Here is a 17,413-nt window from a genome sequence, read left to right on the forward strand (position 1 = left end):
TACAGTTGTTCATTGTTAGTTCACAGCACATTAATGTTAATAAGCACAACTTGTGATTTTAATAATGCATTAGTAAATGCTGAAATTAACATTAACTAAGATTAATAAATGCTGTAGAAGCATTGTTCAATCTTAGTTCATGTTATCTAATGTAGTTAACTAATGTTAACTAATGAACCTTATTGTAAAGTGTTACCGAGAATTTATAATAAAATAAATTAGTTGACTCAAGGCAACCATCCTAACCATCTATTTTGTTGTAGTTATAATAATAATAATAATAATAATAATAATAATAGTAACTATACAAATTACATTTAAAAAGTGTCTTGTTATTTTTATTGTTATTGCTATTTATAAAACATTTACATAAATACTTTCTTATACTAAAGTGTTTAAATGCTTAGAAAATATATTATTATTATTATTATTATTATTATTAATAATAATAATAATAAATAGGAATAGTTCAGGATGGTTGCTAGTTGTCTAAACAACTGATCGTTTTGAATGTTGAGGTAGACTAGCGAGTTTAGATTTCATACTTGTCTTTTTTTTTTTAAGCTTGAATATTCTTAGCAGCAGTGCTTTAAAAGGAGATCAGTTGAAAGATGTAACTTCTCAGAGAGGGTTTCAGCATGTTGATATCTTGCTGTGCTTTAGCGGTACAACTCCCTCCGAGAAGTTGCATGTCTAAATTCATCTCCTTTAAAGAATCATCACAACAGTGAAAAAAGTATCACCTTCATAACAAATTCAGCACCTTCCAATACTGTCCTACCATGAGTATCGCGCACACAATACAACAGCCCCACATTTTTCTTACTTTCCGGATGTCGTCGAGGCAGGTGATCTCGGGGGACAGGCCTCCATGAACGCACAGGAACTGCTGGTTGAGCAGAGCGGCCAGGGGAAGGCAGTCAAAGGCGTCCATGCAGGCATCATACACACGCTCCGAGTACTTAATCTTGCCTGCGATGAGAGAACCACAATAAAAACACCCATGTATCTCCAAACAGGCGCAAGCAGAGTGAATGAGCTTTTCAAGCCAAGGCTGTTACACCGTCCGTTTGACATATCACAGTAATGCTGGGTGGGTGAGGGCAGACCGGGGCTTGCCAACTTTCCAAGGCTGGAGGAATAGATGAAGGAGGAGGAGGAGGAGGATGTTGCATGCCTTGTTAGGTGATGTTGCAGCAGACCCGCGTGCTAATTGAGATGAACTGAGGAAAGCAGCGCGGCGGGAGGCTGATTAAAGGAGGCTGAGGCCAGAGACAGGTTACACGTGGAACAAGTGCCGCATACCGCCGTTAAATCCTGACATTTTAAAACGGGCCAGGCGTGCAGCGTATTGTAAACAGCAGCACTGACAGATGAGAAACAGGCTGCCTCGTGATGAGCAAAGAACAACATTGCAATGAGCCAGCAAGTGGTGAAATAGCACATTATCAAAAGCCCTTTGATTAGCTGGACAGAGAAACAGCCAGCCTCGAACTAGGCTGAATGAACGCATTAACAGCCAAGATTCTGCTGACCCAAACAGGAATGCCATTGTCCACTGGGTGGTTCCTGATTGGCTAAATTAAGGAGTTTTCATTGGAGAGTTTTTGGTGCAGAACCTCAGACTCATTTGACCTCAGAGTTCAATTTGTTTTGTTGACATGAATCGAAAGGTCAAAGTTTTGTTGGTTAGCATGTCTGCAACTAGGGTTGGGCAAGGTCTACAAAATTGGCATTGGACGATGTCTACAGTGAAACATCGCGATGGACGATGACATCGGGGGCCAGGGGGGAGGGAAGAGTTAGGGGGTGTGCCTGCAGCATGAATCCATATTCAGAAAGACACAGGAAACACATAACGATTGCAAACGGTTGCCCATAAAATTTCACTTACCACATAAACAGAGTAAGGAGAGATGACTGAGGACCATGGCGAATGGTTTGCAGATCCTCAGCACCACTGACAAACATCTAATCTTGTAAAATGTGTGGCAAGTACTGCCGCCCCATAGTATAAACAGAGTAACTCACACAATCGCGAATCTCAAAAGTGAAACTAAGAAGCGATCGCGCATTCAAAAGCAGTTTCAATGCCAGGCATAATAGCGGCTCCCTGATGTCCGCAATTATATACAATACAGTATAATTACCCAATGACATAACTGCGAGAGAAAGTATTGAAATATGTATTTTCTTCCCATCTTGTATTTATTCCCTTTAGGGGTTCCGTAGTACATGTATTTGATTAATTAGATTAAAAAGCCAAACCTTATTTTCTGTAATGTATTGCACAAACTAAATAAATAAATGTATATATTAATTCAAAATGATCAAGATTCTACTTCTACACAGACTCATACCACTTAAATGTAAAAAATATGTATTCATTTATTTATATAAACCAATTTAAATTTGTAAATAAATTTTTTTTTAAAATTCTAATCACACAATCTAAATGTAAAAAGTGTGTGTGTGTGTGTGTGTGTAGATAAGAAATATCGATATTTTCTAAAAAATTCTATATCCTACCCAATTTTGAATTTAACATTTAGTTTAGGATTTTGAATATATTTATTTTTTTAAAATTCAAAATATTGCTCAATATTTTCCTCCAAACATGGTGCAAACTGAAAACTAAAAAAGCAAACAGAAATTAGCTATTTGTATTGGCTATGATATAAATTGTAAAGGTTTAAAATAAACGGTCCAAAACAAGAGTTTTTCAATGATTAAATAATAATAATAATAACCGACACACTTTAATCATAGTAAAATGTATCATTGTAAAAATGAGGGCTGAGAAAACTAGTGACAGCTGGAAGCAAAGTTACATTAGCCAAAATATTTAATAAACACCTAAGTCGATGAGGGATTTATATAACTTGCTGAATGAAGGGTGTTACAATTTTGCTCAGCCTCTGTGTGGGTCTGCTGATCATCAGCTGCTGGTGGAAAGCAGGCAGCCGTTCGATGTGCGGGATTCAGTTAGCTGTCAGCGTTTGTCATGACTGGGCTGATGTAAATCTAAGTGGGGAGTGAAGAGCCCTGACGAGCGCTGAGGGACGTGATTGAGCTCTGTGCCTGCAGCCCGTCATTCAATACTCCCCTGACATGATCTCTCTCGGGATGCCACGATGGTAATGGGGAAAAAATTGCCATGACAGACTTGAATGATAGAATGTGGCAAAATCTCATTTCATTCTCTTGATAACGTTTACACACACACACACGCTCTGAGTTTCTAAAGAGCTGAGCTTACATTCTTGTTTAAAGGTGAAGTACTCCGTGAGATGCCGACACTCGTGGTTGCCTCGGAGGAGGAAGAGGGTGGTCGGGTGGTTGATCTTCAGGGCCCACAGATAGAGCACACACTGCAGATGCAAACAGAAAAAGCATGTCACAAAAACACAACACACAATAGCAATGCTATCATATATCCCTATTCTGTTTCTCACAATTGCGCTGATACTTCAGGTTTTTGTGTGCATGCGCGCATACCATTTCCTAGAGCTCAAATAATGAAAATCCAGGTCACTGAAACATCGAAACCAATTTTTCTCAGTGTGGTCAGAGTCGTTTTTGAAGCACTAAACTAGACATCCTGCAGAAAAGGTGTGTCTTGTACATTTGGCTATGAAAACATGATGAACGACAGTGTATTGAAATGTAACATATGCATCGCAATGCAATACACAATAAGATGCATTTGCATTTACCCAGTGCTAAGTGTCAGTATGAACCATGTGATATCAAGAGACTGATATCCAAGTAGAAATGGAAAAATCTGTTCAGTCAAGCCTACACAAACACAATACTGCTGAACACAATCATTAGCGTTCTGATTCAGCTCAAACTAATATGCTGGAAGGCCACGACACAGCAGGTTCAGTGTTTAAGAGGATTATACCTCCATTACTCCTGATATTTTATTAAAGAAATAGATCACTGAAAAATGAAAATCATTGTACAACACACTAGCACATACGGTATGCAATTTTTTTTTCATGCATAGAATACTTTAATGACTGACTTCATTTGCCACTGCGAGTTGGGGCTGACTTTTCCTTCCATTTCAAATGGTCATATCAATAAATATTTTTTTTAAAAGAGTGGACTGGATGCAATGGACCTTTTTCACATTTCCGGGTTTCTCAGCAGCGGAAGTCGTCATAGTTGGGTTAACCTGAAGAGCGGTGAATGGGAGAGTACCACAAATATATTTTTTGCACTCCCATTTGCTCAAATAGCAATAGAAAAACTCCACGATGGGGTTTTCATGACTTTCAATAAAAGGGAAAAAACTGAGAGAGACTGATAACGGTAGTCAGAAGAGAGAACGATGTCAAATTTACCATCCCTCCCATAGACGCTTCATTAGAAACACTCTCGCATTAGCGTAAACTAGTTTTTTTGTAATTTGATGCAAGGTAATACAATACAAAGAATAGTGTTATAAATGTACATACATTTTTTTAAAAATACAAATATGAAAAACTTGAGGATTTATGTTGCTGATGACCGTTAAACGCGTCATCACAGTCTTGTGAAAAGGGTCCATTGTTTTTGTATAAATCTTTTTTTAATTAGTGGTGCCTGCCAAAGGCAAGGCATCACTATTGTTATCTTGCATATTTCTTCTTCTGGACAAAACTTTGGCGCGCTACTCCTGTACCGTTTGTCACAGACCCATGAAAGAGGTGTCAAATCATGCGGCCTATTGAGGAATGGTGTGCTGTATCTTTTATAAGTGATCAGGTGTACGATAATCGTACAGTGGGCGAAAAATCGGCCGAAAAATTCCATAAGCAATGCATTGCGGCCAATTTTGACGGCTCGTAGCTCCAAGCGAGAATTTCGTAGAAACTTGTGAATCACCACATTTAAAGAGGTTATCAAACTGTGCGAGAACATACCCCGCAATGGGTTATAAGTTGTTCCCCTGGGGCACAAGAGGGCCCCAAAGTTGCCCCATAGACATACTATGGTGAGGGACGGCCCATAAAACAGCATCTGAACACACGTTTTTCCTGCTATGGTAATTTACATAGGAATTTTGCATTGAACATAACTCTGCATCACAATGTCATAAAGACATGGGGGTGGGCTCATTTTACTCAGCCAACCAATCTCTCAGGATCATTGTGAAGCTGTCAAGCAACGCCCTAGCAACCATTTAGAGCACCCTAGCAACTGATCCCATAGACTGCCATTTTAAAGGGCCAAATGGATATCTTTAGATCACAGTGTAGTAGAGACATGGGGTGGGTGTTTTTGATTCGAGACAGCAAACAACCAATCATGAACCACCGCTGGCACTTCCTGGCCACACCCTAGCAACCATTATTGACGACCCTAACAACCCAAACCCAAAGAGGTGCATCTTCAAATCTGAATGTCATAGAGATATGGGCTTTGGAGTATAATCATTGGCAGCTGCCAAGCCACTCCCTAGCAATCAAACAGTGTACCCTAGCAACCACCTAGCAAGACCTACAGCTTTGCATCAGAATATTGTACAGACATGGGAGTTGGTTCTTTTGACTCATGCTAGCAAACCGGACTTCAAACATTCTACTCATGCTAGCACTGAATAGCTAAATGCTAATAGTCTTTCGCAAAGCGCTAATTCAGGATAAGAAAATGCTAAGACATCTGTAAAACTCCATAGTAACAATCTGTGAAACTAGCAACTGCCTAGCAACCACTCCAGGTACCATATAAACCACCACAAGTGCCATAGCAACCACATAGCAACACCCTAACAACCACCCCAAGTACCCCAGCAATGGCCCTAGCAACCATACTGTGTATCCTAGCAACCACCATGAGTAACCTAGCAACCGCATAGCAACACCTTAGCAACCACGAGTAACCTAGCAAACGCATAGCAACACCTTAGCAACCACCTCAGGTACCTTAGCAACCGCATAGCAATGGCCCTAGCAACCACCCCGAGTGCCCTAGCAACCGCCTAACAGTGCCGTAGAAACCACTCAAGCCAACTCAGCAACCGAGTGCCGAGTTTCACCACGGCAAGCACCACTCACATTTTCTTCAGGAAATGTACATATCTAGTTATTATTGTGTATTTATTTTTTTTCCCAATATGACAACTGGACTAATACACACTGTTTTCAATTAAGTTCTGTTAAAAACAAGTTCATTATAAAAACATCCAGGTAAATATATTTCTAAAATACTTTTTTTGTTGGGTTGATAAAGTGAGAGTAAGAAAAAAATCATTAACATACACATTGACATCAACAGTGTGCATGTTTTTCTTTTAAATGAATACTTTTATGCAATAATGAATTAAATTGTTCAAAAGTGAGAGTAAAGACATTTATAATGTTTCAACAGATTTCTATTCCAAATAAATGCTGTTCTTTCAAACTTTCTATTCAAAGAATCATGGTTTCCACATAATTAAGCAGCACAGCTGTATTCAACATTGATCATAAGAAACCAAAATATTAGAATTACTCTGAAGGTTCATGTGACACTTGAGACTGTAGTAATGATGGTGAAAATTCCGCTTTGCGTCACAGGAATAAATTATATTCTACAATATATATTAAAATAGAAAACAGTTATTTTATATTGGTATAATATTTCATAATATTACTTTTTTTTTTTTTTTTTTAAACTGTATTTAAGTGACTTCTCTCAAAAACATTACAAAAATAAATAAATATCTTGCCGACCCCAAACTTGTGGACAGTAGAGTAACTGTATACAGTAAGTTTTCCTTAAGCAGCAAGCTAGAGTCTACCAGTAGCAGATAAGAACTTAAGAAACTGAAGCTGATGTACAATCCAAACATGCTGAGCCACAAACACATCTGAGCAGAGAAAACACTTTGCTGTGTTAAGCAAGACTATGATTTTAATCTTTTCACATCCACTTCTGATATCATCGCTAAACCCCAAGCTCTGAAACTGTGTAAATAACCTGCCTAAAGTTATTAATGTTCGCTTCAATTCTTAACCTGTCAGTCACCGTGTGCTCCATTAGCTCATCTCCACGATCCCATTAAACACCCGCAAGTCTTTACAGTTCACACACGGTTAGATTATCCACAGAACACCGCTGCGTAACAGTGAACAGGATTTCTGTGTTAATCTGCAGAATACACAATTCTTTCTCCATCCTCTGAGGAAGGATACTCAGCGTTTAGGTTGCAGCAATCTTTAAAGGGGCCCATCATAAACACTGAAAACGAAGCGTTCTCCACACAGCTCTGGGTGTCAGGGTGGGGCAAAGTCTGGTGGCGTAACCTACGAAAGTGTTTGATGACTGCAGCGTCCCAGTCAGAGGGCATTAGCAGGTGGTGTTGTGGATGACTGAAGTTCAGTGCTTTGTGGTCTGTGATGTCCAGGGAGGGAGTAGGAACTCAGTGTGGCCTTTGTTGTGAAACACACACTCTCTTTCTATGCGTCTCAGGTGGCCGGTGGCCCTGGACCCTCAGCTGTGTTTGATGGTATTGAGCAGCAGTGTGTCCGCTCTCTTACGCCGCTTCTTTTAACCATGACATTTCTCCCGTCCCTGAACTTTGCAACCAAAGCGTGGTGCAGAGGTGGAAGCTTTTTGAGGACTTGCGCTTGCTGGCCCATTCAGAGTGGCAGACATCAAGGCCAATGATATAAAGAACGCCAGCTGATAAACCAGACTGGAAGATTTCTGTAACTATTTACACGTAATTTGATGTTGAGAAGCGCGTTCTCTTGGCTGCAGGACGGCGGATCAATGATCTTTTAATGCCATCTGCTTCATCATTGTGGCTGCTTTACAATGATGATACAGTGTTACAGGCAGAGGTGACATGCTGATTGCATCATCACAATGCATGCTGGTACAACAGAGGCTGTGTGAATAGCACAGCCACATGGCATTCTCTGAGGGCCAAGTTTTATTAAATGTGAACATCTCAAGTGTCTACAATGAGCAAGATGTGTTCATTCGTCAAAGATGTGTTCAAAAGGCCTTGAATATTCAAAAGACTTTATATAGTGATTATAAAGAGATTTAAAACAAATTTGGCTCTATTGACAACTTTTGTAACAAGCAAGTGACGCACCATTCTTTTTTTTTTTTACAGAAACCAGTTATTTTTGGCTTTATATTTTGGATAAATTAAAAAGTAAATTTGGTAGTTAAACTTGGTATGCATTTGAGGTTGTTGTGTTCTCAGGTGATCAATTAAACCAGCTAAATTTCTGTTATGTTAAGATTGCAGCTATAATATAAATTCTTGTGGCTGTATGTTCAATAAAATGTGCACATTTGAACATTTTTCCCTGTTTTGCTCCATAGACTTCTATTGTAAGTGCATTACTTTACATGCTTTTTTTGTGAACTGAGGAGCAAGCTGAGATCATTTTCTAAGGTAATCGACAGCATTCCACCGACACTGCTGATTTTAATATGTAATACGTATTGAGAGCTTAATATGTATTGAACTTGTAGCATTCCGTTAATTATGCTCATTTAGGAATTACAACACAAAAACAGTTGTTTACCACTTAACCTTATTTTACATAACTTGCGAACATTACAATTACACTCACCTCAATACTGAAATAGCCTCGATCCACATAGTCTCCCAAAAATAGATAGCGTGTATTGTGCGGGGAACCCCCCACCTCAAAGAGCTTCATCAGGTCAAAAAACTGCCCATGGACATCTCCGCACACTGAAGATAGAGACAAAACACGTTAAGACAAACACTTTTAAGTTGTTTAAGAAACAACAAAAACAGAGTGACATCATTAAAAGGATGTGGGCAAAACGAAAACATTGGAGAACATTGCAGAAAGAAATGAAGAAATATCAGATATTGAGTACACGCAAGGAGGTCAAGGTCTTTATGAGCTCAAGATGGGACCAGAAATCTTAAAGGGATAGTTCACCCTAAAATGAAAATTCTGTCATTAACTACTCCTTTGTAATTACTCCTAATGTCCTTTGCTCATCTTTGGAACACAAATTAAGATATTTTGTGCACAAGTTTTCTCGTAGCTTCTTAAAATTACGGAACAACTGATGTCACATGAACCGTTTTAATTATGTCCTTGCTACCTTTCTGGGCCTTGAACATGGTCTATCCCTGTCTATGCAGGGTCAGAAAACTCGTATTTTGTATGATATATTTATATTATTAAATATATTTATATGTATATTTTAATTTGTGTTCCGAAGATGAACAAAGGTCTTAAAGTAATTCATGAAAGAATTTTCATTTTTGGGTGAACTATTCCATTAATATTTGAGCAACTGAGGGTGCACAAATATTAAAACCACTAAACGGAAGAGCACTTATACTAGGCCCACTCAAAACGGCTGAGTGAAACATATCAATAGTGGTCGCCACAAACAGGATGTGGCCAAACCAACCCTACTTCTGCTTAAACCTCCACAAAGTAAAATGTTTTAGGCAGAAACACCATCTCAATTATTCATGGCACAATTTCTTCGGTTTCCTTTTGCAAGCCAATTATCATGTACATAGCGCGTGTTATGAAAAACATGAGAGGGGGGTGGGGGTGGGGGTTGAGGAGGGGAAGATATGGATAGATGTGCCCATTTATATCCACACACCTGTTTGTGTGTTTGCTCGAGTGTATGGCTAGTGCTGGGGGTTTCCTGTGGCCTCCGCTGGGGAATTAAAGTGTGGGGGTGTGTGTGAGAGAGAGAGAGTCTAGGATGCAACTGTTTCTCTGACCTTTACAGAGCAACCACATTAGGGGTTGCTGTGGAAGACTAGCTCCATATGAAAATAATCACGCTCTTCTTGCTGGCTTGAGGATTAGGTCGGGGTCAAAACTAAACCTAAAGATTAAATGTGATATCAGAGATGCCCGATCAAGTAACCGCAGAACCTTGAGGGTACTTTTATTGGTCTTAGATAATGTTCTCCATGAGAGGAACCATATCGCTGTAAACTAACTCTACTTTATGAGAAAGCTTGTGGGCGAGTGGGCATCGTGTTTTTCTGTGATCATACGGCATTAGGTGTAGCAAAGATCCTGTGAGAACCACATCCTGGATGTAGACGCTGGTTGTGAATCACGACAGGTTTGTAGCGTCGCTGCACAGTGAGTCATCAAGTGTGCAACACCCTACCTGTGATGGGGGCCTCCACTTCCAGCATGCATTTCTCATGGCGGAGGATGTTGGCGCCATCATTGATGATACGTAGGGCCGCGTCTTCCTCCAGGCGGCCCTCTTTCACCAGGTGGCTCTTCAAAAGCTCCACCTTGGGCTTGCCATCCTCGTATAGCTCTTTCAAAGTGAGCCGCGTCGTGGGAGGGTACGGCACTGCTGTGGGAAAGAGAAAAGAAAGACTCACTTTTTTTCATCTTGCTAGTCACAGGGAAACCCTGCTGGCAAACATTTCATCCATTAGAGAAATAATAATGTACATACAAAAAGACATTATACACGTTTTTAGCCATTTTGACTGTACAAAATGGATTACAGCTTTGTGCCAGAGCAATTCAGATCCCATATTGATTTGGAACTACCCAATAGAGAGTCACAACAAATGTCTAAATTTAAAGCAGCATGTTTACTGTCACGACCGTGCAGTCGATAACAGTGTGGTGAAGTCTCAGAGTCTATCACAGCATCTGTTGACCGAGGAGTCTCCAAGTTAAGGAAACGCAGCTTCTCCACAATTTCAAAGCCAGATGGTGTGTGATAAAAGTGCAGAACCAAAATCAGAAAAATTTGTTATGGTGTTACACTGAATAAAAATATCTCAGCCCAAGAGTTTCTTAACATGCCACTCTCAGGCTTCCATCACAAGTAACTCAAAGCTTGTCTGTCAAACTGGATTTTTACATTTCAGAACCTAAAACCCGCCGAATTATTCAAGATTTTAAGACAAGCTGTTGGAAAAATGTGCAGTTTTGAACATTCCTAGTGCTTGCCTGTGCAAAACTCTCTGCAATGATACTAGGGTGTTATACAGTTGCTAAGGTGTTCTGAACACTTGCTAAACGCTTGCTAAAAAGAGCCCACTCCCAAGTCTCTTTTTAGCCAATTTTTTGTAGGTCAACATGACAAGTATCTTTTTTATTGCTTATTTTAGTATGCTGATCTTTAATATTAAGCATTACAGATTTTGAACACCCCAAATCTTAAAAATGACGCAACCTCAGTACACTGTGACATCACCGTTTTCACAATCGGATCAGTTCATAAACTTTTCTTGACATGTGACTGCGTGAGTGAATTGACAAATGACATCAGTCAGTTTACTTTAACGTCTTTGCCAGAATACAATTCAAATTAAATGTCTGAAACCTCATGGTTGCAAGACGACACATTATTACTCAATTCACGATGACAACTGAAAACATACAGTTCGCAGTTACGAGGTTGCCTGAAAAATGCAATGCCAAGCTGATTGCCAGAAGCTAAAAATGAAACATATACATGGTAATAAGGGTTACCGTTATTGGTCAGGATTTGGGACTCTCCCACAAAGCTATGTGGGTTATCAGAACACGCATGGCCACAGCTGGTCCCGTCCCTTCCCCCAACCAATAGGTCTTGTTAAGAAGACACGAAGCCCTAGCTGTCATGGAGAAGACAGCTTAAATAAACCCTCAACAACCTGGGGGCTGGGATTTTACATTCAGAGACCATGTGCATGGGTGAGCGCTGAGGCGGGCAGCATGCAAACAAGTGCCTGCTAGAACCGCTCTGCAACCCCCGGAGCCTCGAGCTATTTTCAGTTGCAGGAATTCCACAACATTTAAACCAGTTTAAGAGGAGCTGGGAAGTCACGTCCTGAAGTTGGGGTGGGGTAGAAGGCCAGCTGTTGGCATTGGTATGGAATCCTCTCCGCCAGGGTCACAGGCCAGGTTGGCAAAGCTCGCTCTCCAGAAGAATGTGGGTCTGGCCGATGGCCATGGCTTTCAGTGCTGGGACCACAGGCATGATAGACCACAATAAAGCTTCGAGTTGAGATGACTAGGAACCTTCCAGGGACTCCAATGGTGGAATTAAGAGCAAAGAACCGGTTTGGGTTTATAAAAACCAACCGATTTTGGATGATTTTGGATTCCGTTCAGGCAGAAACCATCAGAAGGTGTTGTTCTTGTTGCATGCCAGTATGAGGAAGAGAAAAACTACGAATCTTTCATGCCTGACAAAATAAAGGAAGAACACCTGCTCATTTGCCTGTTTTAACTAAAGCTGTAACAGGGCTATTATCTGGCTGGAGGGTTGAGTTCACCCTTCTGTGGCGATGGCAGCGAAAATGTGTAAGCTCTCAGTGTGGCTCATTTGCATGTGAAAATGAAGCCCTCAAGGCAGGAGGGGGATTTTACTATCAAAGTACCAAAAATATGTATTTACCCAGCAGTGAGGCGACAGTCCTACACTTGTGGCCCTTGATGATATCAAAACCCAACCCAACGAAGGCCCAGTTAAAAGTAGGTCAGTTTTCGAGACTAAAAAGACACCCAGTGCTTTTGCACTTGCTCACTGCATAGCTGTCCAACCATTGAATGCCCTCAAATATACATTTGTTGGTTTTTGTAATCTTACAAGGATAACCTGTATACGATTCTAAACCTTTCCTACTATGGAAACTCAAAGGAACATTTTGAAAAATCTCTCCAAGTTTGCTTGACCATTCAATGAGAGTCAATGGGGTCTGATGTGGTTGGTTTGGACCCCACTGACTTGTATTGTATGGACAAAACAGTTGAAATATTTTTCAAAATATCTTTTTTTTTTCTGCAGTAAATGACAGAATTTTTGGGTAGTCTATCCCTTTAAGAGACTTCTGGACCAGACCGCATGTATATTAATAAGGAAGCTAGAAAAGGCGTAACTTCCTGTGTTCGGCCTGATCTGTGGTTTTATCGCACTAACTGTTTTTTGTTGTTTTTGGGGGGGCTGATATTAGAGAACACACTAGGTAAGAAAACATATGGACTTTGAGCTTCTCAGTAAGGATGTCGAGAGCTATCTTGGGCGGTATGAGCGATCCTAGAGAGAAAAGCCGCGGTGAAAGGGTGAGAGACGGGGCCTGAGGTCCGTTAATCATGCATGAGGACAGAATAATTACACAAGCAGGGTGACGCTGACCCTGACAGCTCTAGTTTCTATCTGTAAATAAGCCAAAAGGTCAAAACATCAAATTCACCATCAGCCTGACAGGGGTCCAAAACTTTATAGCATCAGCTGCATAACTCGCTTATTTCCAGATGACGTGCATGAGATGGTGATATGATTTCAGGGTGGGCAGGGTGTTGATGTTACTCCCAAAAAAAAAAAAAAAAAAAAATGCCAGACAGCAACACAGCTTGAGTTGCTCTTTCATGCTAACCTTTCAAGCTTTCAGCTGACTGTTGACCCATGTTTAAATGCACAACACAACAACCACCGTGTTGTCCGCCATTCTCAGCAGGGGAAAGTGAGAAAAGAGTTGCGTGGAAACGTCTAGCAACTAATCAAAGCTTTTAAAGGCACTTAACCTCATCTTTCCTCCGCCTCCATTACATTGTTCCAAGCATGGCTCAACTGATGAGTGCGGAGTAGAAAAGTGCTGCTGCGATCCTTGATTCCCCACGCTCCGTGCTTTAACTGTGGGAGGACTCATCAAGACGCGGCCTTGGCGAGAACCTCAACTCCCACTCAGCACTTCAATCATGCTGGAGTTCATTCTCGCAGAGCTTATAGTCCTCTCAAACACAAGCTTTAGTCATTTTACCTTCCAAACACAATGGACGAAACGACAGGCCGGCTTGCTCTCCACAGGCTTTTTACATTTTTTAACACTTGAGTCGACTGAATTCATCTCTCATCAGCCAGAAAATATGCTAAGACAGAATTATCACAGACGTGATAGAAGAATGCTGGCGCAAGACACTGATTGGTCACTGGGTAGTAGCGCTTTCAAGGTGCTAACAATCTACAATTAACACTTGCATCAGACAATATTCCCTCTCCGCTGTCCTGATTCTTTGTATAATTGTCCCATATGTGATGAAGTTGGCATCATCACTGACTCGGTTACTTCCTTGTTCAATACTGTAAAGCTGTTGTGAACAATCTCTGTTGTATCATGCACTATATAAATAAAGGTTGACTGACTATGATTCTCCAGTTCAAACCTTTCTCAATGCAGATGTCTGTCCATCATGGCTTACAAAACAAACCCCACAAAAAAAAATTTTCAGACAGCCTGCGATTACGCATACGTGTGGCTTAAAATCCAGGTGTTGGAGTGTTTAAACTGAAAGGAGGCATTCAGTGAAACCTGGAACCAATTTGAAGCTGAAATGCTCCTGTTCATGCAAAAAAAGAAGAACAGGGATTCTCGACAGAAACAGAGTCGGCTCTTTTTAATGAGGAGGGTTTTTTTGTCTGTAGCGATTTTAATCGCTGAATGGTCTGACTTGGGAATGGAGATGCAAGTCATTACGGATGCAGAACTAGACTACTGAAGAGCCCCGTGCTATCAGCTCATTACAGAGACTGTCTAATTGAGCCCGATCAGCCAAAACACAGCGAGCTGACAGCAGCGCATAAGGGAATGAGAGGAAAGTACACACTATATATGTCAGCGGACACACTAGTTTTAATCAAAAACAAGTCAAAGTTCCCAGGGTGCCTCTATACCCATGAAGCCACAGACCTAATGATCCAATTAGTTGTAGTACTCTACTGCGTCTCACCTCTTTGACATAAAAAACTCCCACGAGCCCTTGATAAGGAGTTGATGCTTAAACGAATCAAATGCATCACCTATCCAAGGGTCAATCCTTTTTTGTGTGTCTAAAGTAGGATTATAAGCATGAGGTTAATTGGGATCACATGGATAACTTCAATTAGTTTAGTTCTACCTCAGACAAAAGAGTAAAGCTGAAGTGAAACAGTTCTCTCTAATGTGGCCTAAACCCTAAAGGAGGAGGAAGAAAAAGGATGAAAGCAAATGTACTACAGTGAATTAATCGTTGCGCAATGACGATGAATGTAAACCTACGGGATTTCTGAAATACACTTGTATTAAGCCAACCAAAATCTGATTAAAGTTAATGTCTTAATTAATAATACACACAGAAATGCATACATGTTCTATCATAAAATATTAAATTAAAAATAACTACAAAATTGTCCATTCTGTATATTAACTACCTATACCCGTTAAGCCTACCAAAATCAGTTTACATAAAAATATAGGCTATATTCTCATTCTCAGTCTCCCATTATAAGATTATATGTACAGTCCTATAGTAATATATGTTCCTATTAATAATGCAGAAAAACATCTGTAATGCAAAATCAAATGTTTATTTTTCGTACTTGACACAGCTTTGGCAGTTTCAGTTTCATGAATCCCAGGGGCTTTGCATATTCAGACCACTTTGAGTATCATGCATTCCCGCTAATATCCCTACAATGGTCTAATTCACTAACGACAGCTTTGCATCTACGTAATGTTTGCATACTGGAGCTTAAAACTTCATTGATCTCATTTAATTCTTGCCAATTCATCTCATGCAGACTGAGCCAACCTGTCAAATTAACCATAAACATGTGTCATTAGACTTAAGTAATCCAAAACTCAGTCAACACAACAGATGTCTTGACTTACTTATATTTATATTACACATAAACTGAATGTCACCCATCAGCTACCAGTGCGGGTTAACGTTAGCTAACACACAACCAGGCGAACTGAACAAAAACGTACCGTTTCACATAGAAAACGTACCTTTGACGAGCCGTTCGGTGGTGGATTGTTTATTCTGCTCCTTCCCCGACATCCTTCAGTGTCTCTCGGTGTAATAATTGTAATTCCTCCTTTTAGCTGAACCCAGCTAGTCGCGTTAGCCCGCTAGCTCGGCTAAGCTACTGACGTTTCAGTTCGCGAGGAAAAAAAGTCCTGACCGCTCCGCTGTTAGAGCGGGGAAACGGAGAAAGAGCGTTCGTCGGGTTCGCTTTGTTGATATGTACGCTCAAACCGTGGGGGAAAGGGGAAGGGGGAGCCCACTGTAACGGCAGAGTTTTATTTTCTGCCGTGTCTGTCCTTCGGGTTTGCTCACACAGGCGACCCAGCTGCTGTCAATTTCTCTGAGGGAGTAGCGATGTCCGACTCGTGAACGAATCGTTCGCTTGAGTCGGATCTTTCTTAGGGAATCGTTTGAACCTGTTCGTAAATCCTGTCTGAACGGTTCGTTGACGAAAAGAACTGAATCGGTTCTCCAGTCAAACGACTCATTGAACCAAGAACCGTCTCTTTTGGACGTGTCCTATTCACAATCAGCCAAGAACTGATGAGTGAGTTGATTTTTAAAAAAAAAGTACTAATAGCATTTCCTAATCAAAATAACTGGAAATGTGTTTATGGCTTAATTGTAAGGCACTTAAATCAATCTGGACACATTAATAACTTTTTATTAAAACCCATAAAAAAATCGTAGTAATCTGCAATATGTCTACAAATGGCTCAACATGTTATATGCCACGCAGGTGACGCAATACGTAATGACGTAAAAGAATCACTAAATATGGGTTGTTGAACTGGTTCTTTCAAACGAACTGTTCAAAAGAACCGAGTTCAAAAATGACTCAGACTTCATCTTTATGAAGGAGGGGTGGCGGAGGGAGAGTGAACGACGCGCAACAATAAAAAGGCTCTGCACGAGATGTTGTCTGTTTTTGTCAAACGACTACAGCGGCTTGTGTATAATAAATGCGTATTCTGGTTCGTGTTTATTGTAAAGCTCAAATTCTGTGTCTCACTGGCTCGTCTTTCTTCTTTCTTTGATCCGCTGAGACGCCCTGACTCCCTTCTTGCGGATTAAACTCTAATCCATAGTGCAAACGGATTTCCTACAACATGGCGGCATCTGCTCAGCACATATATTTGTGGGTAGTGTAGTTTTTAATCCACGCCTAACGCTTTATGAAGTCAGTTAAATGCATCGCTATACAATTATCCGCTAGGATAATCCGTTTATCTTGACGTGTAAATTGTTTTATATCCAGACAGCACATTAATAGAGACCCACAAGGAGGAACAGGTTTGAATTATGAATATGAGAGAATTAATAAAGAGTAATCCACCATTGTCACCCAGTGGTCAAATAGAGAAACGACTGATTTTTTCATTGCTGACTTGAAAGATATATGGTAAAACTGATTTTAAAAGGTGTTTTATTATTATTGCTGTTGTTGTTTACACACCACAGCATGTATAAGTGAATGCAGACTTGAAATTTTAGGCTACTAACCCCTTAATCACCTGAGTATGGGAAAAATATTCTCATTTAGGCTTTAGGTCAAACCTATTGTTTTCTTTTCTTTAGGCTATAAATCTGAATCAAAACCGTGAATAATTGTGTTGATTCAACACACAAAGTAGCCATAAAGAGGGTACAGCCTAAAT

General features: G+C 40.3%; 1 protein-coding gene across 3 annotated transcripts in view; it reads right to left on the bottom strand.

Annotated features, from left to right (window-relative positions):
* ppp3ccb (protein phosphatase 3, catalytic subunit, gamma isozyme, b) overlaps positions 1-16,232 on the bottom strand; it is a 31,086-nt gene extending 14,854 nt beyond the window's left edge. The window contains exons 1-5 of one of the 3 annotated variants that reach the window (XM_058789727.1): positions 15,737-16,232; positions 10,123-10,317; positions 8,568-8,692; positions 3,260-3,371; positions 827-972 (exon numbers count right to left, since the gene is read on the bottom strand). In XM_058789727.1, the coding sequence (XP_058645710.1) occupies positions 827-972; positions 3,260-3,371; positions 8,568-8,692; positions 10,123-10,317; positions 15,737-15,788 (630 nt within the window). In that variant the 5' untranslated portion in view covers positions 15,789-16,232. Of the gene's footprint in view, positions 1-826; positions 973-3,259; positions 3,372-8,567; positions 8,693-10,122; positions 10,321-15,736 lie in introns of all 3 variants that reach the window. The other 2 variants (XM_058789728.1, XM_058789726.1) reach the window with 2 other exon arrangements.
* Between the last annotated feature and the right edge of the window lie 1,181 nt (positions 16,233-17,413).

This window comes from Onychostoma macrolepis, chromosome 10 (genome assembly GCF_012432095.1).
Source record: "Onychostoma macrolepis isolate SWU-2019 chromosome 10, ASM1243209v1, whole genome shotgun sequence".
Classification (NCBI taxonomy): Eukaryota; Metazoa; Chordata; class Actinopteri; order Cypriniformes; family Cyprinidae; genus Onychostoma; species Onychostoma macrolepis.